The 23,734-nt window shown below is 41.2% G+C and overlaps 1 protein-coding gene across 3 annotated transcripts in view; it reads left to right on the forward strand.

Annotated features, from left to right (window-relative positions):
- Window positions 1–23,734, forward strand: part of LOC122550791 (relaxin receptor 1-like) — a 159,039-nt gene that overhangs the window by 19,094 nt on the left and 116,211 nt on the right. For all 3 annotated transcript variants that reach the window (XR_015757451.1, XM_043692054.2, XM_043692055.2), the window contains exons 2-3: window positions 12,499–12,645; window positions 20,297–20,374. Coding sequence is in view for 2 of the 3 variants with exons in the window: in XM_043692054.2 (XP_043547989.1) it covers window positions 12,499–12,645; window positions 20,297–20,374 (225 nt within the window). In the remaining variant the exon portion in view is untranslated. The remainder of the gene's footprint in view (window positions 1–12,498; window positions 12,646–20,296; window positions 20,375–23,734) is intronic.

Consider the following 23,734-nt stretch of genomic DNA (forward strand, 5'->3'; position numbering starts at 1 on the left):
TCACAGCACTTTCTGATTCCCATCAGTCTTCACTCTTTCACATCCCCACTGCTGCAGGAGATCCCACTTACTCATTCTATACCAATGGGAGGTTTTAGCAATTAGAAACCCTTCCAGCTTTAGCTGTGCTATCAGCAGCTGCTGTTATTTTCACAGGATATACAGCAGCATATCACAGTCACCTGGTTGCACATAAAAGGCTATGAACCCTACTTGTATTTATGAGCAAATTTCATCATCCTGTTGCAATCCTAATTCTGATGTCCATATCTTGTAACTGATCATACAAATAATTATACAGCTTACACAAATGCACATGCCTTGGTTGAGTGACACATTAATGAGCTCCAATTATTTTCTCTGTCTCTTGTTCTCTGCAGGGCAGCAATACACAAGACTGGAAGCTAACAGAAAAACGGACAACTTTAATTTGGGTCCTTTTTTCATGGGAGTCTTGAAGATTATGGCATAAGCCTTCTCAGAACAAATGGGATGGAAGTCAGGAGAATTGGAACAGCAGAATCTTTGCTGTTTTCTCTTTTCTTCTATTTATCCTCACTATATGGCTGTTTCAGGAAGAGCTGATTATTTAATCTCAGCATTCTGTGACATCAAAGAAATTTCCACTGGATTCTAACATCTTATCTTTCCTGATGGTAGTTGTTGTCTGAAGTGTTATTCACAAGCCTGATCATGAGTTAAAATGCAGAGATCTGAAACAGAATGAAATGTGCTCAATGTGATCAATTTGTAAAGAAAGTGCATGCGATCATCTTCATTTTGACAAAAGGCAGAAGTTATAAAATTCTATTATTATTCTATTAATCTGAGTTATGTAATTGAGGACAGGTAGCTTCATGATTTTGGTAAGAGTTTTCTAACTGATCTCAAAGGGTGAACAAATTCTAGCTGGGTTACTTCAAGGTAATCAAAAATCAGTTATGCATTTGCTTCAGTCACTCTACAGAGAAAATTGTTTTGCTGTTATCTAATAGAAAGTTCACTAAGGGCATAAAGTAACACTGAAAAAAGTGAGTACACCAAATAGAAGTGGTTATGCCAATACCATTATTAGAAACTTCAGGAGAACTTCTTGTCAGTTTTAAACAAACTTCATTTTATAAATTGCATACCTTTATTACTAAAGGTCATTAGCAGTGCTGCAGATAAAATGTTGTCAGATGTAAGAATCACCAGCAACCATTGAAACGCTATCAGTTCATGGACTTAACTGTGGCAAAATTCCCAAATTTAAGTTCAATTAAATTATCTCAACAATGTAAACTATGGCAAGGTGAGCAGCAGAATTAGGTGAGAAATCCGGTGATGCATATCTCAATGTCAGGAGTATCTCACTTCATCTTACATGCATTGACTAAGTGGCGAGGCATGGCTCTTGCTAGGCAATGGTGAGTTACCAATGACAGGAGATTATTGCATGTTAAAGACCTTGTTAATGCTCACTAATATTCAGCTTCTTGTTTGTGCTAAGCAAGCTGGATGCCAAGAATTCTCCACATGGAAGTCAAAGCTGAGAGCTGGTGACTTCAGCTCACCACTTGTTCCAAGGATTCCCATGTTAGACATTGGCCACCAGTATTACAGAGCACAGTCCACAGGCACTAGCCACATAGAGTCAAAGAGTCTTAGCGACGTATAGCCCAGAAACAGACTTTTCCGTCCAACTCGTCCTTGCCGACCAGATATCCTAACCCAATCTAGTCCCATTTGCTAGCACTTGGCCCATATCCCTCTAAACCCTTCCTATTCATATACCCATCCAGATGCCTTTTAAATGTTGTAATTGTACCAACCTCCACCACTTCCTCTGACAGCTCATTTTATATATGTATCAACCTCAGCGTGAAAAAGTTGCCCCTTAGGTCCTTTGTAAATCTTTCCCCTCTCACCCTAAACCTATGCCCTCTAGTTATGGACTCCACCACCCCAGGGAAAGGACCTTGTCTATTTACCCTATCAATTCCACTATTAATTTTATAAACCTCTATATTCACAGACATTGGCAACTAATGTGCCAGCCCCTAAGAACTCTCATGGCACATACCTGATCCATTTACAGCTTGCTTCTGAATTTCAAGACTGTGCCTCCGACTGTAATGACAACTATCATTGTAATGCTGCAGCCAGGTCGCTATGTGCTTAGGGATATGCACCCAGCCCATGGACTTCACCATGCAACATCTCTGAACTCTTTACTTGCTGTTGTAGGCCTCACTCTGAGCCACCTGGATGCTCACACCAACCTTGCCTTGCATTGCCTTTTTGCACTTTGTTCCCTTAGCAAAGAAGCAAGGCTCATATTACTTCTGTCTTGCCCAAGCTGAATTCATCTTATTTACTGTATATGCCACCTTCAATTCTCCTCTCTACTCTCCTTTCGCAAGATGGCTCAAATACCTCATAAGACCATAAGACATAGGAGCGGAAGTAAGGCCATTTGGCCCATCGAGTCCACTCCGCCATTCAATCATGGCTGATGGGCATTTCAACTCCACTTACCTGCATTCTCCCCCTAGCCCTTAATTCCTTGTGACATCAAGAATTTATCAATTTCTGCCTTGAAGACATTTAGCGTCCCAGCCTCCACTGCACTCTGTGGCAATGAATTCCACAGGCCCACCAATCTCTGGCTGAAGAAATGTCTCCGCATTTCTGTTCTGAATTTACCCCCTCTAATTCTAAGGCTGTGTCCACGGGTCCTAGTCTCCTCGCCTAAGGGAAACAATTTCCTAGCATCCACCCTCTCCAAGCCATATATTATCTTGTAAGTTTCTATTAGATCTCCCCTTAATCTTCTAAACTCCAATGAAAACAATCCCAGGATCCTCAGCCGTTCCTCATATGTTAGACCTACCATTCCAGGGATCATCCGTGTGAATCTCCGCTGGACACGCTCCAGTGCCAGTATGTCCTTCCTGAGGTGTGGGGACCAAAACTGGACACAGTACTCCAAATGGGGCCTAACCAGAGCTTTATAAAGTCTCAGTAGCACAACAGTGCTTTTATATTCCAACCCTCTTGAGATAATTGACAACATTGCATTCGCTTTCTTAATCACGGACTCAACCTGCATGTTTACCTTTAGAGAATCCTCAACTAGCACTCCCAGATCCCTTTGTACTTTGGCTTTACAAATTTTCTCACCGTTTAGAAAGTAGTCCATGCTTGTATTCTTTTGTCCAAAGTGCAAGACCTCGCATTGGATCAGCTTGGATACCTAGTGGCTTCAGCCTCGCCAATTGTTGTCCAGGCTATCATCCTGCTGTGCCTTCACTATCATGTCCCTGCATGCTCCATGGGCACTATCCTCCTCCATCCTTCATCCACACAAGTGGGCAGTAGCAAACATCTGTATCATATTACGTCATCTTGCCTAGTGTCAAACTAAATCACCCATTGATTTGATCTTCAACCATCTGGCTTGCAGCTCTGGCTTGCACATAATTTGCACTGTTGGCATGCAGGGACTCACACACCTCATCTACAAGGAATGTATTTTATAGTGCCTAGGTTGCTTTCTTAGTGCTCACTTTGTCCCTACTTAGATGCTAGTAATACATGCAGCAAATACGCTGCATGTAATTCAAGCAAATGCCCTTGTCTGAAAAGGAGCACTCCATAGTAGGATCAAGGAGACAGTGGCCAGTCAAGAGATACTATCAAAATCACTCAAAGGGTCTGTTCAGTTCCAGTCTTGGAGATTGACTAAGGTCATCAGGCATTTGATCCTACCAGAGATCGGTGGTCAGCGACTTTGCAGTCCGAGGATTGAGCTGTGATCAGTCTTGGCGAAAGTGAGTACTGCAGATGCTGGAGATTAGAATCAAGAGTGTGGTGCTGGAATAGCACAGCAGGTCAGGCAGCATTCAAGGAGCAGGAAAATCGATACTTCGAGCAAAGGCCCTTCATCAGGAATTAGTCTTGCTGGTCAAGTGCAAATAGTACAGAGATTACAGGTGGCATCAGTTGTGCTGTGCAGACATCAGTCCAGGGGCTGAGCTATACTCAGTCAGAACTGTCCTACCAAATCCATTCTGGGGCTCAGCCATTGTTAGTCCTGGAGGTTTGTTCAGTAATGGTCAGATGGACCCCTGAGGAAAGAGCATCTCATGTCTGGGGGTGGGATTCATTGCACTGGATTAGTAATGGGAATGGTTATGGTGAAGAGGGCAATTCTATATATAAAAGTAGTATATTAGACCATAGGAGGAGATGGGGAAATCCAGGGAGGGGTGTTCTCACAGGTCACAGGTCACTCAGGACTCTTCATGAGGAGAGTGTAGGATCAACAAGAGAATAACACTTCACAAGGCTGTAGATTCTGGGGGATACACTGGGAACATTAATAGTTAGATAGGGGCTCAACAGAAATGGAAGGAGGGAGATTGAAGGGGTCACTGGGACAGCAACCCAAAAGTGAACATGAAGAATGGGGGGATCGTCTTGCTTCTGAAGGGGAGCCACTCACAAGAATGCAAGGTTGTAACCTTGTCACCATTGACTAAATGACAACTGTGCGTGTTCGGTTATTGCAATGACTGCACAAAACCAGTTGTCACCATGTGCAAAGTGAGCAGAGTAAACGACTGGAGTCTTTTTCTTTTGGGACGAAATAATTTGATGAAAGTTTGAAGCTCTGCTAAAGGCATAATGACAGCAGGCAAAAATCCACCAGGGAGGCCGAGGAAAAGGATGTGACCCTGGATCTATAGGCCCCTCTGTCATTTTCTTCAACTTTCTGGAGAATTGTGAAAACACTGATTTAAGAATGTTCCAATTCATCATCATTGAACTATGTCATTTATTGGAGAAAAACATATGCTCAGAGCCACTGGGTGGCAAACCCATCCCAATGGCCATCAAAGTCAAAGCTACCCTGAATTTTTAAGCCAGCAACTCATTTCCAAGGAGCAGTTAAGAACTGTGTGACATCTCTCAATCCTTGGCCTATAAATGCTTCTGGGATGTCAGATACCATTTTCCCTAGATCACTGCCATGACCCTCCCTCATGACATGGCAAATCGAGCATATTGGACTAGATGATTCTCCACCATTACTGGCTCCCCCCACATGTAGGACACTACTGATTGCACCCAAATTGCATTGAGAGCACTCTATCACCAAACTGTAGAGTTCATCAATTGAAAAAGGCTTTCACTCCATCAATGTCAAACTATATGTGACCATTGATGTCAAAGTGTGGGGATCAAATATATTTAAGAAACTGCATCCTTCCAAGTTTCTCTGGTTGCACAATGATGCTTGCTGGGAAACAAGCACTACTCTTTTTCAAAATATGGTGAATGACACTCTTATGACCCCTCAGACTGATATAGTTCAAAGTATGCTTATGCTTCCACCAGAGCCATAGTGGAACAGAGATAAAATATTGATGCTTGATATACTCCATTGGGTCTTGCAATATAGGCATTTCCTCACATTATCATGTGAACAGCCAATGCTGAAACTGACCTTCACCTTTATCATATTGTCTTCTTGCACACAGTCACCTTCTGAAAATGTTGTATTGCATTCTATCTGCACAAACTTTGTAACTTCTCATCATTACTTGCAAATGAGAGCGCACAATCTTGATGATGGGTAGAGATCTGAAGTTGTTGTCCCTCCAAAATCACCAGGAATGCACCAGGAGCTCTTGAGGCTGCAGATGGCAGTAATGATCTGTTGTGAATACCTGAACCTCTTGAGGAACTGTGTGCATCCATATTAAGAGAGCTGATCCTCTGTGGATTTTATGCTGAATGGTGTTCAGCTCCTTCTGGTTGAATCTCCAGTCTCCATTCTCTCTGTCCTGTGGAGCAGTCTGTAGCTGAGGAGAAGCACGTCTGTGGAGGTGCTGGTGTTCCTCCTCCTGCTGTAGTTCAATTGGTGCCATTACTCCTCATGTGTCTCATCTAAAGTATGAGATGGAACTTCAAAATTCTGCCCCCACGCTGTGCTGAAGCCTGGTGGGAGGGAAGGGCAAACATGGATAGCTGAATAACTTCCAAGAGGTTGACAAGTACCTATCAAACACATTCTGTGAAGGAATGCTATGAACAACATTCATCTTGGTCACCGTTGCAGCTAATCAATTTCCCTCTTCAATGCTTCCCAACTTGCCATTCTCACTGAAAAGAAAAGTACCCCACTTAGTACTTGCTCCACTTTATTACTTTTTAAAGACATAATGTTCAGAACTACAAATAAATAATGGTGTTTACCATAATAAGCTCCCCAGCTTGAAATTGCATTCGTGCTCAGTGTAATCACAGGCATAGTGAGCACAGAAGCTTAAAACTCCAGGAAATATCATCTGATCTCACAAATGAGCTATAAAATGTTAAAGGCCCAATTCTGGTCTTTTTATGTGCTGTCTAGACTCTGACCATAATTATCTATATGAACAACTTTTACTTTAATGGTGCAGTTTATTTAGTAAGATTGAGTTGAAACCTTCGAGGAGAAAGTGAGGACTGCAGATGCTGGAAATCAGAGCTGAAAATGTGTTGCTGGAAAAGTGCAGCAGGTCAGCAGCATCCAAGGAACAGGAGAATCGATGTTTCGGGCATGAGCCCTTCTTCAGGAGTTGAAACCTATTGATCTACAATTGAGTTTGACACAGTGGATGTAATCAGAGGCATATACTTGAACCACATCAACTTAGAGATTTAGATTGCATAGCTCTGTGTTGGGACAAATAAAATCAGTACTGAAATTTACAACAATACTGCCAAGAAGTTTCAGATGCTGGCTTGAGACCCTTTTGATATGGCTTTGAAGCATTGATGAGGAAGGGGTCCATAGGTGGTGTAAAGACCCCACAAGAGTGAGAAAGGTGGAGAGCAGAGTAAGGTAATAAGGTTGGATGTGAAATTTTGATTCCCTGATGTGGGGTTGAGATACAGAGATAAAACCAGCGGCAATTTTGTGATGTATCCAGCATTAGATCAGCATGTGGTGGGATGATATGGTAATAAGGAGCATGAACTCTGGCATGAAGCCTTGTGACTTGAAAAGCTAAGTTATTGGTGAAGGGAATCATGGATTGAGTTCAGGGACAACAGTGAGTTATGTGAAATGGGTCTGGGTTCCAAGGTAAGTTAATTATGTAAATGTAGACCCAATTCAGAGGGCTGAATTTTGTTTTGGTGGAGTGCAGTTTGCTTTGGGTTAGAATTATCATAGAATCATACAGTACAGAAGAGACCCTTTGGCCTATCGTCTTTAACACCAAAGCTACACTAAATCTACTCTAGTCCACCATTGGACAGTAGAACCATGGCACAACCACCTGATGAAGGAGCAGCGCTCCAAAGGCTAGTGCTTCTAAATAAACCTGTTAAACTATAACCTGGTGTTGTATGATTTTTAGCGCTGAAAGTTATGACATTTCATCCAAGTATTTTTTAAAGGGTGTCAACTAGTCTCCCAAGCAGGCCACACTCTATGGGCACTGGCCATACTCACCCCACATCCACAGACATTGGCATCCAACATGTGCCAACCTCTAAGAAACTTCATGGCACATCTCTAACACACTTACAGAACACATTTACACTTCAGCATTGTAAACTGAGCTGCACTGACAACTATCATTGAAATGCTGCAGTAAGGACATTGTGCATTCAGGGATATGCATCAAGCTAATTGGTCTAGCTAGATGCTCACCACATCTCTTTAACAGGCAATGGATGCAGAATCTTTCAATATTTTTAAGGCAGAGATAGACTGTTGATTACCAAGGGGATGAAAGGTTATCAGGGATTTGCAGCAATGTAGAGTTGAGGTTAAAATCAGATCAGCCATGATCTTTTAGAATGGCTGAGCAGGCTGTAAGGGTGGAGTGGCCTTCGCTTGTTTCTCTTTTATATATTTGTATGATATGGAGGTGCCAGAGTTGGACTGGGGTGGATAAAGTTGAAAATCTCACAATACCAGGTTGTAGTCAAACAGGTTTATTTGAAAGTACAAGCTTTCAGAGCACGGCTCCTTCGTCAGATAGCTAGTAGGGCAGAATCATAGGACACAGTATTTATTAATAAAAGATCAAAGTGTCATACAACTGATGCAATGTAATAGACAAAACTAGATGGCTGTTAAGTCTTTAATCACTTAGAATGGGGATGCAGGTTTCGATTGATTCATATGTAAAAAAGTTACTTCTCAGTTCAGACAACGCATTAAAGGTATGAAGTTTGAGTCTATCTGTGTCCCAACCTGGAGTCAGACTGGTTTCATTTCCAGAGTAGGAGTTTATAAAATATCACATGGACTGACTGACTGCCAGATTGTGTCTTCAAATACAAATCTGCAAATGCAAATTCGCCCCTAAGACTAAGATGTGTGTGTGTGTGTGTGTGTGTGGCTAGTTGTTCCAGGTAATGTGCATAGTCAGATGTGGTAGAACCAGATGTGAAGGACATATTAGGGGCAGTTAATGATGCATGTTTGAGATACATTGCTGGATCTTAAGGCGAGAATCCCTCCAAGTGTGCGGATGACACAAAGATTGGCCAGGTAGTTGACTGTGAGGAAGATCTCAGGTTATAGGAGGATATAAACAGATTTATCAAAGGGGGTGGATCAGTGGCAGATGGAATTGTTAAAGCTTGTACACCTTCTTCAAAAGGTATCTGAGCTTTCTTTTACGCTTTGACGATTTACTATATCATCAATTATCGGTCCTGTTGAATGCAACTGTGTATTTACTCATTTTGCCATCTACTATTGTGAGGTTCAAAGCCAGTTCCTAGAACATTAGCCTCGGGTTCTGATTTATTAATCTAGTGACATTACCACTATGCCAACACTTTCCTCAACTAGGATTGCTTTCCCTTGATGACTTTAATGTCTGTAAATAGCAATGATGCCTTCTCACAGGCAAATAGATAATTCATGGCCTAATAAACAATATTAGTTCTTTTCCACAACTCTTCAAATAAAATATTATGCCTGAAACCTTAATAAATTCTTGCCATCAGATCTATCATTTAAATTATTGATCTCCCACTCTTATTTCAGTCTCAAAAATTTTCTCTCTTTCTGTTATACCCTATCTGCTTCTGCTGGATTTTAAACTGGTAACATATGGGTTTTGGTATCTGTGTATGAAAATGTTTGATGACTAACTTGTCAATATTTCTGGACCCATAATTTTATTTTAAAACTAGGATGAAAAAGAGAGATCCTGGGGTACTAATTGGAGTTTGTTTGCATTGAGAGAGTTTAAAGAGCAGATAGAAAAAGCATTGAAGAGGATTTTGTTTCGAAGGATCAGGTTTGACTTAGTTACTCCTTAAGTGAAACATCCAAAGGTTGAATACTTTTGATGTCAGTTCACCAAAGTCCTGGTTGTTGTTTGATGTAAGAACGCTGCTCTCCTGAAGTGAGAAGTTCATGCAGAAAAGTTAGAAATACATTATCTCAATGTTGGGATATTAGTTTTGGAAGTTCCAGACCAGAAGTGCTTAGTTAGAACCCTGAATGAATTATTCAAAATTTTGAAGGTTTAAACTCAGATGTTGAATATTAAAGGAAGAGGCTATCAGAATCTCAAGACCTAGAACTGAAAGTAACAATTAAGTGAAACCGACAGATGTGATAGAGAAGGGAATTCTTTTTAGTGTTTGAGTACCATAAATGGATGCTGTTGACGTGGATGGAATATTTTGTTTTCTTCTGTGTTTGGAAATCTTTCAAATTGTGTTGTATGAATTTAACATTGTTTATTTTATTATGTTTTCTTTTCTGTTAGAAGCTTCTATTTAATTACTAAAACTAAAACTGCAGAATTGCTCTCTTGGATATCTACCTCATTAGACAAAAAATACTATCAAACCAAATTTCAATCTGGTATCTGACTTGTCTAGTAATAACATTAACTGGGATTGTAACACTTCTTATACTGACCCTCTGACTGGGAATGCTCTGAGAGATCCTCAATTGCCATTAGAACCTGTAAGTGTCAAGCATGATTTATCTTTAACCCCATTCTTGCCAACAGTGCTTTTGCTGAGTTTCTTCTCACCAGGTCTAAAGCAAAGGCTTTAGCCTGTAGCACTGTTTCTCCTTTGTTGATTTTTCCACAAATTCCTGCTGTTTGCATCTACCCTCTGTCTGCTTGAGTAGTTCTTATAGTGGTAAAGTCTTTAAAGCTATAGACTCACTCGGACTTCTGGAAGCATCACCTGAGTCCAATAGATTTTATTTCACCATCGCAGATTTTGGTAATAAACAATAATACTTGATGCTGATCATCATGTGGTATTTGTGGGTGGAAAGATGTCACCAATATCCATCTTTATTGGGTCTCAAAGGCATATTTGGTTTATAGTGACTGAGCAACAACCACATGTAAATCTTTAACAAGAGGTTCTTGCCTTCACAAGAGTAATTTATTTCATGATAGTGATTAAGTACAAATTATGATAACTAGTTAGAAATTGTTACTAAGATTATTGCAAAACATCAATGATAAAACTTTCCATGTTGAGGTCCAGAGTTGTCTTTCCAATTATCTCCAACCAAGACTAAATAACATCATTAGCATCAGTAGAGCATAAAGCAAGAAGGCACCAATAAAATATTGGTTTGGCCTTTGCTGGAATACTCTTCCTAGTTCCAGACACCCAACTTTAGAAAAGATAAAGTTAGAAATCACACAACACCAGGTTATAGTCCAACAGGTTTATTTGGAACCACTAGCTTTTGGAGCGCTGCTCCTTCATCAGGTGGGCAACAACTGCCTGATGAAATGGCGCTCCAAAAGCTAGTGCTTCCAAATAAATGCGTTGGACTATAACCTGGTGTTGTGTGATTTTTAACTTTGTCCACCCCAGTCCAATAGCAGCATCGCCAAGTCTTCGAAAAGATAGGCATTATTAAGTATGTATAGATATTGGAGAAGTTGCAGAAATAATTCATAAGAATGATTTCAGAGGTGAAGAACTTCAGAAATGTGGATAGATTAGAGAAGCTGGGCCTGTTGTTGGAGAAAAGAAGATTAAGTGGAGATTTGACAAAACTGTTCAAAATCTTGAAGGATCAAGCAGACTGATTTATGGTGATTGGTGAAACAAGGAAATGTGACATGAGCAGAAACCTTTTCATGCAGCTATTTTTACAACAAGGAATGCACTGCCTTTGAGTTTGGTGGAGGCAATTTTAAATGAGGCCTTTACTTTACAAGGTAATAGTTCTGAATGAGTAATATTTATGTTATAGGTGCGTAGAATATTCTAGGAGAAAATGAGGACTGCAAATGCTGGAGATCAGAGTCAAAACTGTGGCGCTGGAAAAGCACAGCAGGTCAGGCAGCAGGAGAGTCGATGTTTCAAGCCAAAGGGCATATGCTCGAAATGTCAACTCTCCTGCTTCTCAGATGCTGCCTGGCCTGTTGCGCTTTTAGTGCCACACTGTATGGCCTAGAATGTTCTGCCAGGAGAGGAGGTAGAATGTTGAAGAGGCATTTAGACAGACAATGAATGAGCAGGGAATAGAGAGATATGGACCATGTGCAGGCATCGTGGGCTGAAGGGCCTGTTCCTAAAGGAGAATTTGTGAGAGCAACCTTATCCAGAAACAGAAATTGTTGGCAAAACTCAACCAGTTCTGGTGAAGAATCACCGGGCTTGAAACATTACCTCTGCTTTCTCCCCTCTAATTTTCCACCACCAGTTTCTGTACATTGTTTCAGATCTCCAGCATCTGCAGTTCTTTGTTTCATCACCCAGTATTATATATGCACAAAGATGGCAAAAGCCACAAAACATCAGCAACAGACATCTGGGGAAAATGCTACAACCTTCAAAAGAGAATGTGAAAATTATCTGAAGAGAGAAAGAGAATAAATACAATTAGAGCCGCAGGAAAAGGCGACAGAGTGGGACTGAGTTGCTCTTGCAGAGAGTGGTCATGGACGTAATTGGTGAAATGGTTTCCTTCAGTACTCAAATCATTCTGTGATTCAACTGGGCTAATACAAGGATATCCTCAGGCCAGAGAGGAAAGGAGACAAACAGACCAGCCTCCTGCTGATAGCTGCTATTCTATAACTCCACTTAATAGGTCATTTACATGTGCTGACATTTATGATGATAGAATCTGGCTGGTCTGCAATGTCAACTATGAATAAATACTTGCTACCATGGCTTATACAAGAATATCAGCAATAGTCAGTGCCTGCAAGTGAAGAAAATAAAATAAAATTTGAAAAGGAAAACATTTAAATCATTTTGCTCTTTAATGTGTAGATAAAATCATTTTCAGTGATGACACTTGTCAAACAGGTTGTTCCTTTTTGTAACAGTTTGTGATCTTTGCATTTTGTACATCCTGATTGCATTATTACTTCACTGAGATCCTTTACATATTTCAATAATTTACAATTTACTCTTGACAGTGAGCTGTCTTTCACAGAGCAGGTCTTTAAGTGAAACAATTTCAGTGAATTATTCTCTTTTCTTTCTCTTTAGAATTTGCAATGCCAGAAACAATCCTTCACAATCCTAATTGTCCAGTTGGATTTTTTCCATGTGGCAATCTCTCAGTCTGTATACCGCAGTCATCACATTGCAATAAAGTTAAAGACTGTGAAAATGGAGCTGATGAGGAAGATTGTGGTAATGTACTTTTGATAATCTAAAATGGAATAGTACATCAAGCCTGTTATTTACATTGCATTTAATTCCAGTTTAAGAAAAAGCTTTGAGGAACAATTACAATAATTTGACGTTACTTTTTTTTTTGATTAACTGCTTATTCAGTGGAAGTTGTTGCAAAATTGCAAGATCCTACAAATGGTATATTTACTCAGCACAGGATGAATATAGTACAATTTCTTATTTATCCACTTGTCACCCCTTCCCCCATAAATTTTATCGAAGCAGAAAATTGTGAAGTCAATTTAACTGTCTTTAACTGATAGCCCCCTTCGTTGTTGAAAACTTATCTTTTCACAATGAATTCTGAATATAATTCTGTCCATGCATGCCTTTACAACAATGATTTAGAATTATATTAAACAGCTTTAAAATCTAAACCATTATCTCCAGATTTTGATTATACATGCTATTGAAGAACTAGTGTCTATTGGGTCTCGGAATGGATTCCATTAAGGAATGGTAGAGTCATAGAGACTTGCAGCATGGAAACAGACCATTTGGCCCAACCTGACCATGCCAACCTGGTTACCCAATCTGAACGAGTCCCACTTGCCTGCATTTGCTTTCATGCTGAATCATCACGGATTCACTGTGAATTAATACCTATAAAGTATAGTGGCTTAGATCTTCCATTAGGAAGACAGTCGTTGCAGAAGCATAAACTAGAAGTTCTTGTCAGGACCATATGGAACTCACAATACACTTAACTCCACAGGACTTGCCCAGGAAATTGAAAATTTCAATTGGCAATTATCTGGCATCTGAAGCTTTCCAAATAAAAGTTCCTGAACCTTGACTTATAGAGTTGGAGATTTTCGAAGATTTGTTCTTACTTGCCATATTGGTCAGGCAGGGCATGTTAGAGAAAGATAAACTTACTCTAATTCCTGGCTAATAATGAAATTGAGCCCCAAGTCCCCACTAAAGCCAATCCCTGACGACCCGCTTGACCATCCCAGACAGCCAACAATTCCCCAACCAATTCCATAATACCTACCATTCACCTTGCTTCACTAAAGGGCATTAGTGAACCAGATGACTTTTTATGACAATGGTTGCATATTTGCAAACAGACAATCTTATTTTTTTATTCCAGATTTTTTTTTACTTTCAAATTCAACAGGGTTCTTTTTATTCTCTAATGGGACATGAGCATTGCCGACTGGACCAGCATTTATGGCCCACTCCTAGTTGCCCTTGAGAAGCTTATGGAGAGCTTCTGTCTTGAACTGCTGCGGTAGGTAGATGCATAATGTTATTAGGGATGGAATTCCAGGATTTTGACCCAGCAACAGTGAAGGCTTGTATACCCTTGAGTTTCGAAGATTGAGAGGGGATCTGATTGAGATGTATAAGATTATGAAAGGATTGGACACTCTGGCAATAGGAAACATATTTCCACTGATGGGTGAGTGCCGAACCAGAGGACACAGCTTAAAAATACGGGGTAGACCATTTAGGACAGAGCTCAGGAGAAACTTCTTCACCCAGAGAGTTGTGGCTGTGTGGAATGCTCTGCCCCAGAGGGCAGTGGAGGCCCACTCTCTGGATTCATTTAAGAAAGAGTTGGATAGAGCTCTCAAGGATAGTGGAATCAAGGGTTATGGAGATAAGGCAGGAACAGGATACTGATTAGGAATGATCAGCCATGATTATATTGAATGGTGGTGCAGGCTCGAAGGGCTGAATGGCCTACTCCTGCACCTATTGTCTATTGTCTATAAGATATGGCAATGTGTTTCCACGTAAGGATGGTGAATGGCTTGGAGGGGAACTTGAAGATGGTGGTGTTCCTGTTTCTTTGCTGCCCTTATTCTTCTATTTGGAAGTGGTTGTGGATTTGGAAGATGGTATATGAGGATCTTTGAATTTCTGCATTGCATCTTTTAGGTAGTACACAATGCTCTTACTGAGCATCAGTGGTGGAGGGAGTTGGTGTTTGTGGCAGTGGTGTCAATCAAGTGGGTTGCGTTGTCCTGGATGGTGTCATCACACTCAATGTGTGCCTAGTAGATGGTGGACAGGCTTTGGGGAGTCAGGACATGAGTTACTCGCCATAGTATTCCTAGGTCCTGACCTGCTCCTGTAGCCACTGTATTTATGCAGTTAAGCCAGTTCAGTTTCTGGTCAATGGTAACCCACAGGATGTTAATGGTGGGAATTCAGTGATGGCAACACCATTGAATGGCAAGGGGCAGTGGTTTGAATGTCTCTTATTGGAAATTGTCATTGCCTGGCATTTGTGTGGCATGAATGTTATTTGCCAATTGTCAGCCCAAGCCTGGATATGGGACAGATCTTTTTACATTTGAACGTGGGCTGCTTCAGTATCTGAGGAGTTGCAAATGATGCTGAATATTATGCAATAATTGGTGAATATTCCCACTTCTGACCTTATGATGGAGGGAAGGTCATTGATGAAACAGCTGAAGATAGTTACACCTAGGACACTACCAGCGGAACTCCTGCAACGATGTCCTGGAGCTGAGATAGCTAACCTCCAACAACCACAGCTATCTTCCAATGCCAGGTATGACTCCAACCAGCTGACACTTTGTCCCCTGATACTTATCGATCAGTTTTGCTGGGCTCCTTGATGCCACAGTTGATTGAATGTGCCCTTGATATCTCACCTTGCCATCCTAAAAATGAACCATTTATCTCAACTCTGTCTTCAATTAATTAGCCAATCCTCTTACCAAAGTGGTATAGTACCCTGACACCATGAGCTGTTGTTTAGTAACCTAATGTGCAGTATCTTGTGTGATTTACTGCTCAGTAGTCCTCCATCTAGGGGGTGCGTTTCCTGCTAAATGGTACCAGCAGCGTATGCAGTGACACACTGCTTGTGCAGCAAGCAGACTGCCAGGTCTCCAACTCTTCGGGGATCGGTTATCAATTAGGTTCTTGGAGGTACTTCTCAGTCAGGAAATCCCAGCACAGTAAGTCGAGGGCAATCTCCCATGCTAGTCTGGGGATTGACCATGTGAGTCACCAAGTCAGGGTGTTTTTGGTTAGGGGTCTGTGTCTCTGCAATACAGGGAGGGGGGCATGTCAGTCCATTTGGTGCATAGTGGCCAGTCCAGGAAGAGTAAGAATGTGGTCAGGAAGGTGTACAGGTCCCAGTCAACGTTTTGGGCACGTTTTGCCAACAGATGTTCAGTCGATGTTGCAGGCTACGGTTAGTTCCTTGGGTTGCAGTTTCAGAAACTATGGAGGGAAAAGGGTAAAAAGGATTGATGGGGTAGGGTAAGAAATAGATACTGAAGCCCTGTCGCTGAGTTTGACAATTTGAGACTGGGGGCTGCAGGCTCTGGGCATGGGTGCAATATAATTTGAACATGGGTGGGGAGGTAACTGGATTTTGATGGGGGTCAATTGTAAGACATGGCTGGGAAAGGTTTAGTGAGAGAGAAAGTGTGTGTCATCAATAGTCAGTTGTACCCTGACTTCAAGGCGGGCCCACAAATGACAATACCAGATATGTTCATTGCAGGCGTAAGTTTAGGGTGAGAGGGGAAAGATGTAAAGGGACCTAATGGGCAACTTTTCATGCAGAGGGTGGTGCGTGTATGGAATGAGCTGCAGAGGAAGTGGTGGAGGCGGGGACAATTACATCATTTAAAAGGCATTTGGATGGCTGTATGAACAGGAAGGATTTGGAGGGATATGGGTCAATTGCTGGCAAATAGAACTAGATTAATTGAGGATATCTGGTCGGCATGGATATGTTGGACTGAAGGGTCTGTTTCTGTGCTGTACAGCTCAATGATTCTATATGCATGGTGCTGGGCAAGAGGGATAGATAGGCACAAACAGATGTAGAAGTGTCAAGTAGGGAACTTGTAGAAGTGTGAATCCTATGGAGTTGACAGGATGGACTACTCGGAGGGGGACATATGAGGACTCACTGATATGGTCAGACTGAGGCCATGGGCCATGGGAAGAGGAGTGCTAGTTGTCACCTTCTGTTGTGCTGGAAATTGAAAATGCACAATGACCATACTTGGAGTGGGTGAGGCAAGTAACTTGACCTTTGAGGGAGACGGGCGCATACCACTCAGAGGGCTTTTAAAGGGGAGCAATGTATGTCATGTGCCCCTAAAAGGTCTAGTGCATAGTCATGTAGAATGCATACTCCCTAGTCGCTCTGCACTATTGACCCTCTCCGAAGGTGGTGAAAGTGAGTACTTCATTTTTTTGATGGAAGGTGAGGTTGATGAAGGGCTTTTGTCCAAAAAATTGATTGTCCTGCTCCTCGGATGCTGCCTGACTGGCTGTACTTTTCCAGCACTACACTCTGAAGGTGGTTCCTCCCTGGCATGCTTTTCAGAGTGTCGGTGTGGACTCATTGGGCCAAATGGCCTATTTCCACACTGTAGGGATTCTATGGAATTAGCAGTTGCTTGTCAATTCTTTGGCAGTTACACCTTAAGAGATTTAAAGGGATCATCTGAGAGGGCCATTGGTGCCAGCAGCCCTCAAAACCATGTGGACACTTTGTTCCCCCAATTATAGCTGGTATTGGTAGACCTGTGCACAAACCTCACCCCAAGAAGCTTCTTGTTTGGCCACAACCTGCTGCCAAATGGTGTGACAATATATTGAACACCTACATCGAGAGACTCGGGAGCAGGTAAAACTACCTGTTTCTGTCTTTCTGTCCTGTCTTTGGACTGGTATCCATTGAGCAGTGAATTGTTGTGGGAAGGGCATGTGGAAAGAATGTTTCCTCTTGCAGGAGAATCCAGAATGAGGAACACTGTTTCAAAGTAAAGGGTCGCCCATTTAAAACCGAGAGGAGGAGAAAGTATGTCACAGAGGGCACAAATACCTTGGAACTCTCTTAATCAAAAAACTATGGAAGTAGAGTCTTTAAATATTTTTAAGAGATAGATGGATTCTTAAGAAGCAAGATAGGAAAGCTCAGAAATATGGAATGATCAGATCAATCATGATCTTATTAAATGGCGCAGCAGAATGAGCGACCAACTCCTGTATCTAGTTTATATGTATATGTTCATGTGGCGACTATTGTCTTGTACTTTTATTTCCTTCTCATGAACACCCAGGTCACATTGAATAGAGGGAACGTAGAGTAATCAAATCTAGCCAAACAGATTGTTCCATTTACAAAAAGTCCCTGACCATCATTTCACCATCCAACTCAAACCTACTGAATCACACATTAACTATGTATGAATGCAGCCAAACATCACGAGAAAAGAACAAACACTTAATTGAAAATTAATCAACATGCTTCCTAACTCACAGATGTGAAAATCACTCATGTGATGCCAGGTTTGACTAATTTGTCTTTTAAGATTTCTTTTGGTTACGTTGGCTTGCTACCAGTTATGTTGGAGTCAGGCTGTTAACCTTTATACCACTTTACCTGGCATGATTTTGGCCAGGCATCCTCTGATCAACTGAGGCCAAAACAGCACTGATGTAGTGGCTCTCCTGCACAATGGCAGAAGCTCAGCTGTTGACATTTTGGACACACTTGACTTAATGACAAAGGGATTAGGAGAATTTGTCCCATGAGAATCACTTTGAATTGCTTCCTAATGGTTTCAGTTTATCCATCACTATGAGATCCATTTTGTCTTTCTGCTTTCCTAAGAAATCAAGACCTGCATTTGACTCCAGTCTCCTCATTCCCCTCTCATCATGCTTTGGACACCTGAGCACAAAGTCATGATTAAATGCAGGTCAAAATGCACACCCAGTATATCAGCAGGGTGCTTCTGGGTTTAGCTCTCCACAATAGTTTTTTTAAAATTCATTCATGGGATACTAGGCCAGCATTTATAAGGCTGCATAATGTTCTGGTCAGGCTGCATTTGGAATATTATGAGCAGTTTTGGGCTCTGTATCTGATGAAGCATGTACTGGTATTGGAGGGGATCCAGAGGAAGTTTACAACAGTGATTCCAGGGATGAAGGGCTTGTGATTTGAGGAGCAGTTGAGGACTCTAGGATAGTACTCAATGGAGTTTAGAAGGATGAGGGGAAGTGTCTTGTTGTAACTTACTGTATACTGAGAGGCCTGGATAGGTTGGACATGGCGAAGATGTTTTCCATTTGTATGAGAGACTAGGACCTGAGGGCACAGCCTAAGGATGAAGAAATGACTTTTTAGAAATGAGATGAGTCGTACAGTTATAGAGTCAAGGAGATGTATAGCATGGAAACATGCTGGCCTGAAATCCTGAACTGATCCAGTCCCATTTGCCAGCATTTGGCCCATATCCCTCAAAACCCTTTCTATTCATGAATTCATTCAGATTCCTATCTGGAAACTCAATCATATTTCCACATACCTCTCACTGTCAGTTCAGCTTCTGCTACCTAATTGACAATTCCTAGACTTGTCTTCAGACTGGGGCTTAGTCTGTAGTTCACTTCCAACACATCTTAGAGAGCCAGTGGCTCTGTCTGCCTCAGTCTCTAACAGGAGGTCCTGCGACTGTGATGTACTCACTATTGTGTGGATCCTGTGGAGCTGACACTCAGACATACTCATTGAACTGTGTGTACTTGTGCTGTGTTATCTACAGAACAAGGATATGACAAGGCACTTTCTGAGGTTTTATCTCCTCAGAGGCTATTGATGGTCCCTTGGACTAGCAACTGTATTCACTGATGTTTGTTCTGTGATGGAGTAAAATGAGGAAAATCTGAGGCAAGTTTGGAGAGACCCACTACCTCAAAACTGGTACTGGTACCATTGGCAGCATTCAACATTGAGATTCCCTTCCTCCCTGAATTGTGCAAGCTTTCAAAATTAAAAAAACTTCAATGCCAATTTCCAGCCAACTTCCCCAGTTTCAAACACACTCCTAATACTACTTCCTTCAGCAGTTTTGCATGAGAAAGACATGCATCCTTGGAATTTCACCATGCACAGGAAGCTTCCAGGAATCTTTGTAATAGTTCAAAGGATTTAATCCTTAAATTAACAGATTTAAGGATTACCTGGGTGGCTGTGACCAATGCTTGGTTCATGGTGTGGCCTCTCCGGCTGTTCTGCCTTTCAGCTCTTCCTGGCTGTGCTGCCATCATTCTCCTCAGTGGTTGGCAGGTTTCCAATCAGGCGGCCTTTAATTAGCCACTAGACAAGTTAAAAAGCAGGCGGCACTGCTAGGCTAAACTCCCACCCAGGACCAAGCCGCATTAAACTCAGCCCTGTTGTATGTTTATGTTTCTATCTTCAATGATTCTAAAGGGTTAAGAAAATCAAAGTTGAGAAATACTATTGAAATTCACCTAGTATATTAACTCAGGCATTGTTAGTGTTTAATTTCAATTACACTAATATGTTTGTTCTTACCTTCCTTGTTAAGTTATTGTAAATGTATGATATAGATATATATTATGAATAAATGTATTTAAGCAAGATTCTTTTTTGAATATATGTTCTAAATTCATTTTAACTAATTTCCTTTTCTATCTTCTTGTCCAAATTCTTAGCTAACCTCAGCGTAATCAATTGATAGCTTATAATTTTGATTTTAATCCGGGAAAAACAAATATGTTATTATGGCAACTTCAAATGCAAATTTGTATCTAAAAGTTATTGAAGAGTTTTCTGTTATCATTCTAGATGATAATACTGGCCTAGCAGGTGTACTTGAAAACCTTCTCACTCCAACTCACAATGAAAACATGTCAGAAGATTGCTGTAAGTGATTTAGATTTTAGTCTTAAACATCAGTTCTCAAAAGAACTATCTACCACTTCCTTACGTGTGTTTGTTTTTAACCCAGTGAATCTAGAATCTTATTTCAGATATTAAATTTTGGCAATCATTCCAATGTCAGAAGTTAATTAAATGCATTTTCCATAGACCAATTCTGCTTTTCTTTAATCCCAGCCCTGGAGATTGGATCCTTTAAATATTTGGGCAGGCACCGACATATGCAACAAAGTAATAAACACATTTGACCCACTGAGGAAATGTAATCTCACAGTACCATTCAAGATCCAGGAGGAAATGTAAGTGGCCATTTGGGCTGAAGAGAAGATTAAAAAGTAAATTATGTTCTTAAGTGATCACCTTAGGCAGAGAGATCAATTGCTATTTTCCTTTTTATTTTGAGGCTGACTTCAAGCTCATATATCTCTCACTGAGCCAATGAAGGACACTTCAGGTAATATTTCCCAGGAAGAACTGGGAACATACTAATATGGTAGTAATTCCACTTGAAGATAATTTTGCTAGCACATTCGTAAGTATAATTTCTAATCTCTTTTTAAACAATAATCCTGATTATAGGACCACTCCATAGAACTTCACATATCCTAAATTCCACGAAGAAATGAATGGAGCAGTTTACTTGTGAGATGTCTACTTGCTAATCCAAAGAAATATTTTTTTCCCCTCAATAGTCAGTTGATTTCTTATTTTGGGCTAAATCATTCTGTTCAAACCATGTATAAAGCAGAAACTAAGATTTTAAAATACTTATGATAGAAAAGAGCATCTATGGTAATAGGACTTTGTGGGGTTAAGAAATCAAATTTAGTTTTAAATTTAGTGCAGACAATTTTCAGACGTCTAATTCCATGGGGATTTGACAAACACTTTAGGTCCCACTGGCTATCTCATGAAATCCATTCAATAGCCAACAAATTATTAGCCAGCAATCCTTATTTCCATGTTGTTAGCAAGCTGTTCATGCATTTTGAACAGGTCACCAATCAGAGATAGATGGAAATCTTGTGTTTAGATCATGAATCTATTAATAAAAGAATGAAGGAAAAGCAATTTTGGGGATTGACTGAGGATCATAAGTTGATTTTTCTTGAGTGTTTTAACAGATCCCTTTTAAAACTATTGAGATTTCAAAGTGATTTAAGTCTTGTTTATTGTGAATGTGTCACGCTGCTTCAATGCTTGTTATCCCTGAATGGAGTGTGTATAATGCACTGTCTGCCAATTGTTGTGTAAAAATTATTATTACTCGCATATGACTTTAATTTAGAAATAGTTATATAAAATAATTTAAAATAGAATCACAGAATTGTTACAACACTGAAAGATACCTTTTGGCGAGTGAGTCTGCACCAGCTCCCCACATTAGCAGTTCACCCGAGTACCATTTTCCTACCTTCAACCTGTAACCTTGCACATTCTTCCTTTTCAGTTAACAGTCCAATTTCCTTTTGAATCCCCCAGTTGAACAAAACTGTCAGGCAGTGGAAAGGTTTCTCCTCATTTCATTTTTGCTTCTTTAGCTAATTACTTTGAAACTGTGTCCTCTCATTCTCAATCTTTGCATGAATTGGAAAGTGTTTCTCTTTATCTAGTCTGTCCAGGTGCCTCATGATTTGAAAACCTGTCAAACCTCCACTTGGGCTTCTATGTTCTGATTAAAACAACCCCAACTTCTCCAATTCATATTGATATGTGAAGTGCTTGATTTCTGTAGTAGTTCTCATGAATCTTTTCTGAACACTGTCCAATGTCTTCACATCTTCAGTGATCAGAACTAGATGCAGTACCTCAATTGAGGCCAAACTAATATCATGTACAAGTTCTAAGGAGTGGCTCAAAGAATTTCATAGCAGTTTAATTAGACATAAAAAGACAATGAACCAAGGAGATTCTTGGACAGATGACCAAAAATGTGACTAAGGACACAGAGATAGGCCTTAAAGGAGGAGAAAGATGTAGTAACGTTAAGGAAAGCAATTCCAGAACTTGAGGCATATACAGTTGAATGCATGGTCATCAATGTTCACAGAAAATTGAACATGATGTATGCAAGAGAGCAGAATTGGAAAATACAGAGTTCCTGAATGGATGTGGGGAAAGGTGGTGGTGGGCAGTTTTTAAATATTGAATAAAACTTTTGCCAGTCTCTGTGGGAATCTGTCAGTCCATTTCAAGGTCCACCCAAAAACTCAATCTGGTTAACCAGTGGGACTTCTTAAAGACAGTTGAATGCCTTGCCATATTGTGCTACATTAAATAGACAGACAAAAATAATCTTCTAGTGCAGTTTAATTTAATTGGACTGAGAATCCCTACACGAGTCAGCTACATTTTAGGTTAGAGTGGTGCTGGAAAAGCACAGCAGTTCAGGCAGCATCCGAGGAGCAGTAAAACCAACGTTTCAGGCAAAAGCCCTTCATCAGGAATATAGGCAGAGTGCCTGAAGGGTGGAGAGATAAGTGAGAGGAGGGTGGGGGTGGGGAGAACATAGCATAGAGTACAACAGGTGAGTGGGGGAGGGGATGAAGGTGATAGATCAGGGAGGAGGGTGGAGTGGATAGGTGGAAAAGAAGATAGGCAAGTAGGACAAGTCCTGGGGACAGTGCTGAGCTGGAAGTTTGGAACTGGGGTGAGGTGGGGGAAGGGGAAATGAGGAAACGGTTAAAGTCCACATTGATGCCTTGGGGTTGAAGTGTTCCGAGGCGGAAGATGAGGCGTTCTTCCTCCAGGCGTCGGGTAGTGAGGGAGCGGTGGTGAAGGAGGCCCAGAGTGGGAGGGGGAGTTGAAATGTTGGGCCACAAGGTGGTGTGGTTGATTGGTGCGGGTGTCCCAGAGATGTTCCCTAAAGCGCTCTGCTAGGAGGCGTCCAGTCTCCCCAATAAAGAGGAGACAGCATCGGGAGCAACAGATAGAATAAGTGATATTGGTAGATGCGTGGGTAAAACTTTGATGGATGTGGAAGGCTCCTTTAGGGCCTTGGATGGAGGTGAGGGAGGAGGTGTGGGCACAGGTTTTGCAATTCCTGCGGTGGCAGGGGAAGGTGCCAGGACAGGAGGGTGGGTTGTAGGGGGGCATAGACCTGACCAGGTAGTCACGGAGGGAATGGTCTTTGCAGAAGGCGGAAAGGGGTGGGGAGGGAAATATATCCCTGGTGGTGGGGTCCGTTTGGAGGTGGCGGAAATGTCTGCGGATGATTTGGTTTATGCAAAGGTTGATAGGGTGGAAGGTGAGCACCAGGGGCATTCTGTCCTTGTTATAGTTGGAGGGGTGGGGTCTGAGGGCGGAGAAGCGGGATGTGGACGAGATGCGTTGGAGAGCATCTTT

Source organism: Chiloscyllium plagiosum, unplaced genomic scaffold (genome assembly GCF_037043375.1).
Source record: "Chiloscyllium plagiosum isolate Xiang-an unplaced genomic scaffold, Cpla_swu_hap1 HiC_scaffold_6, whole genome shotgun sequence".
NCBI classification, from domain to species: domain Eukaryota; kingdom Metazoa; phylum Chordata; class Chondrichthyes; order Orectolobiformes; family Hemiscylliidae; genus Chiloscyllium; species Chiloscyllium plagiosum.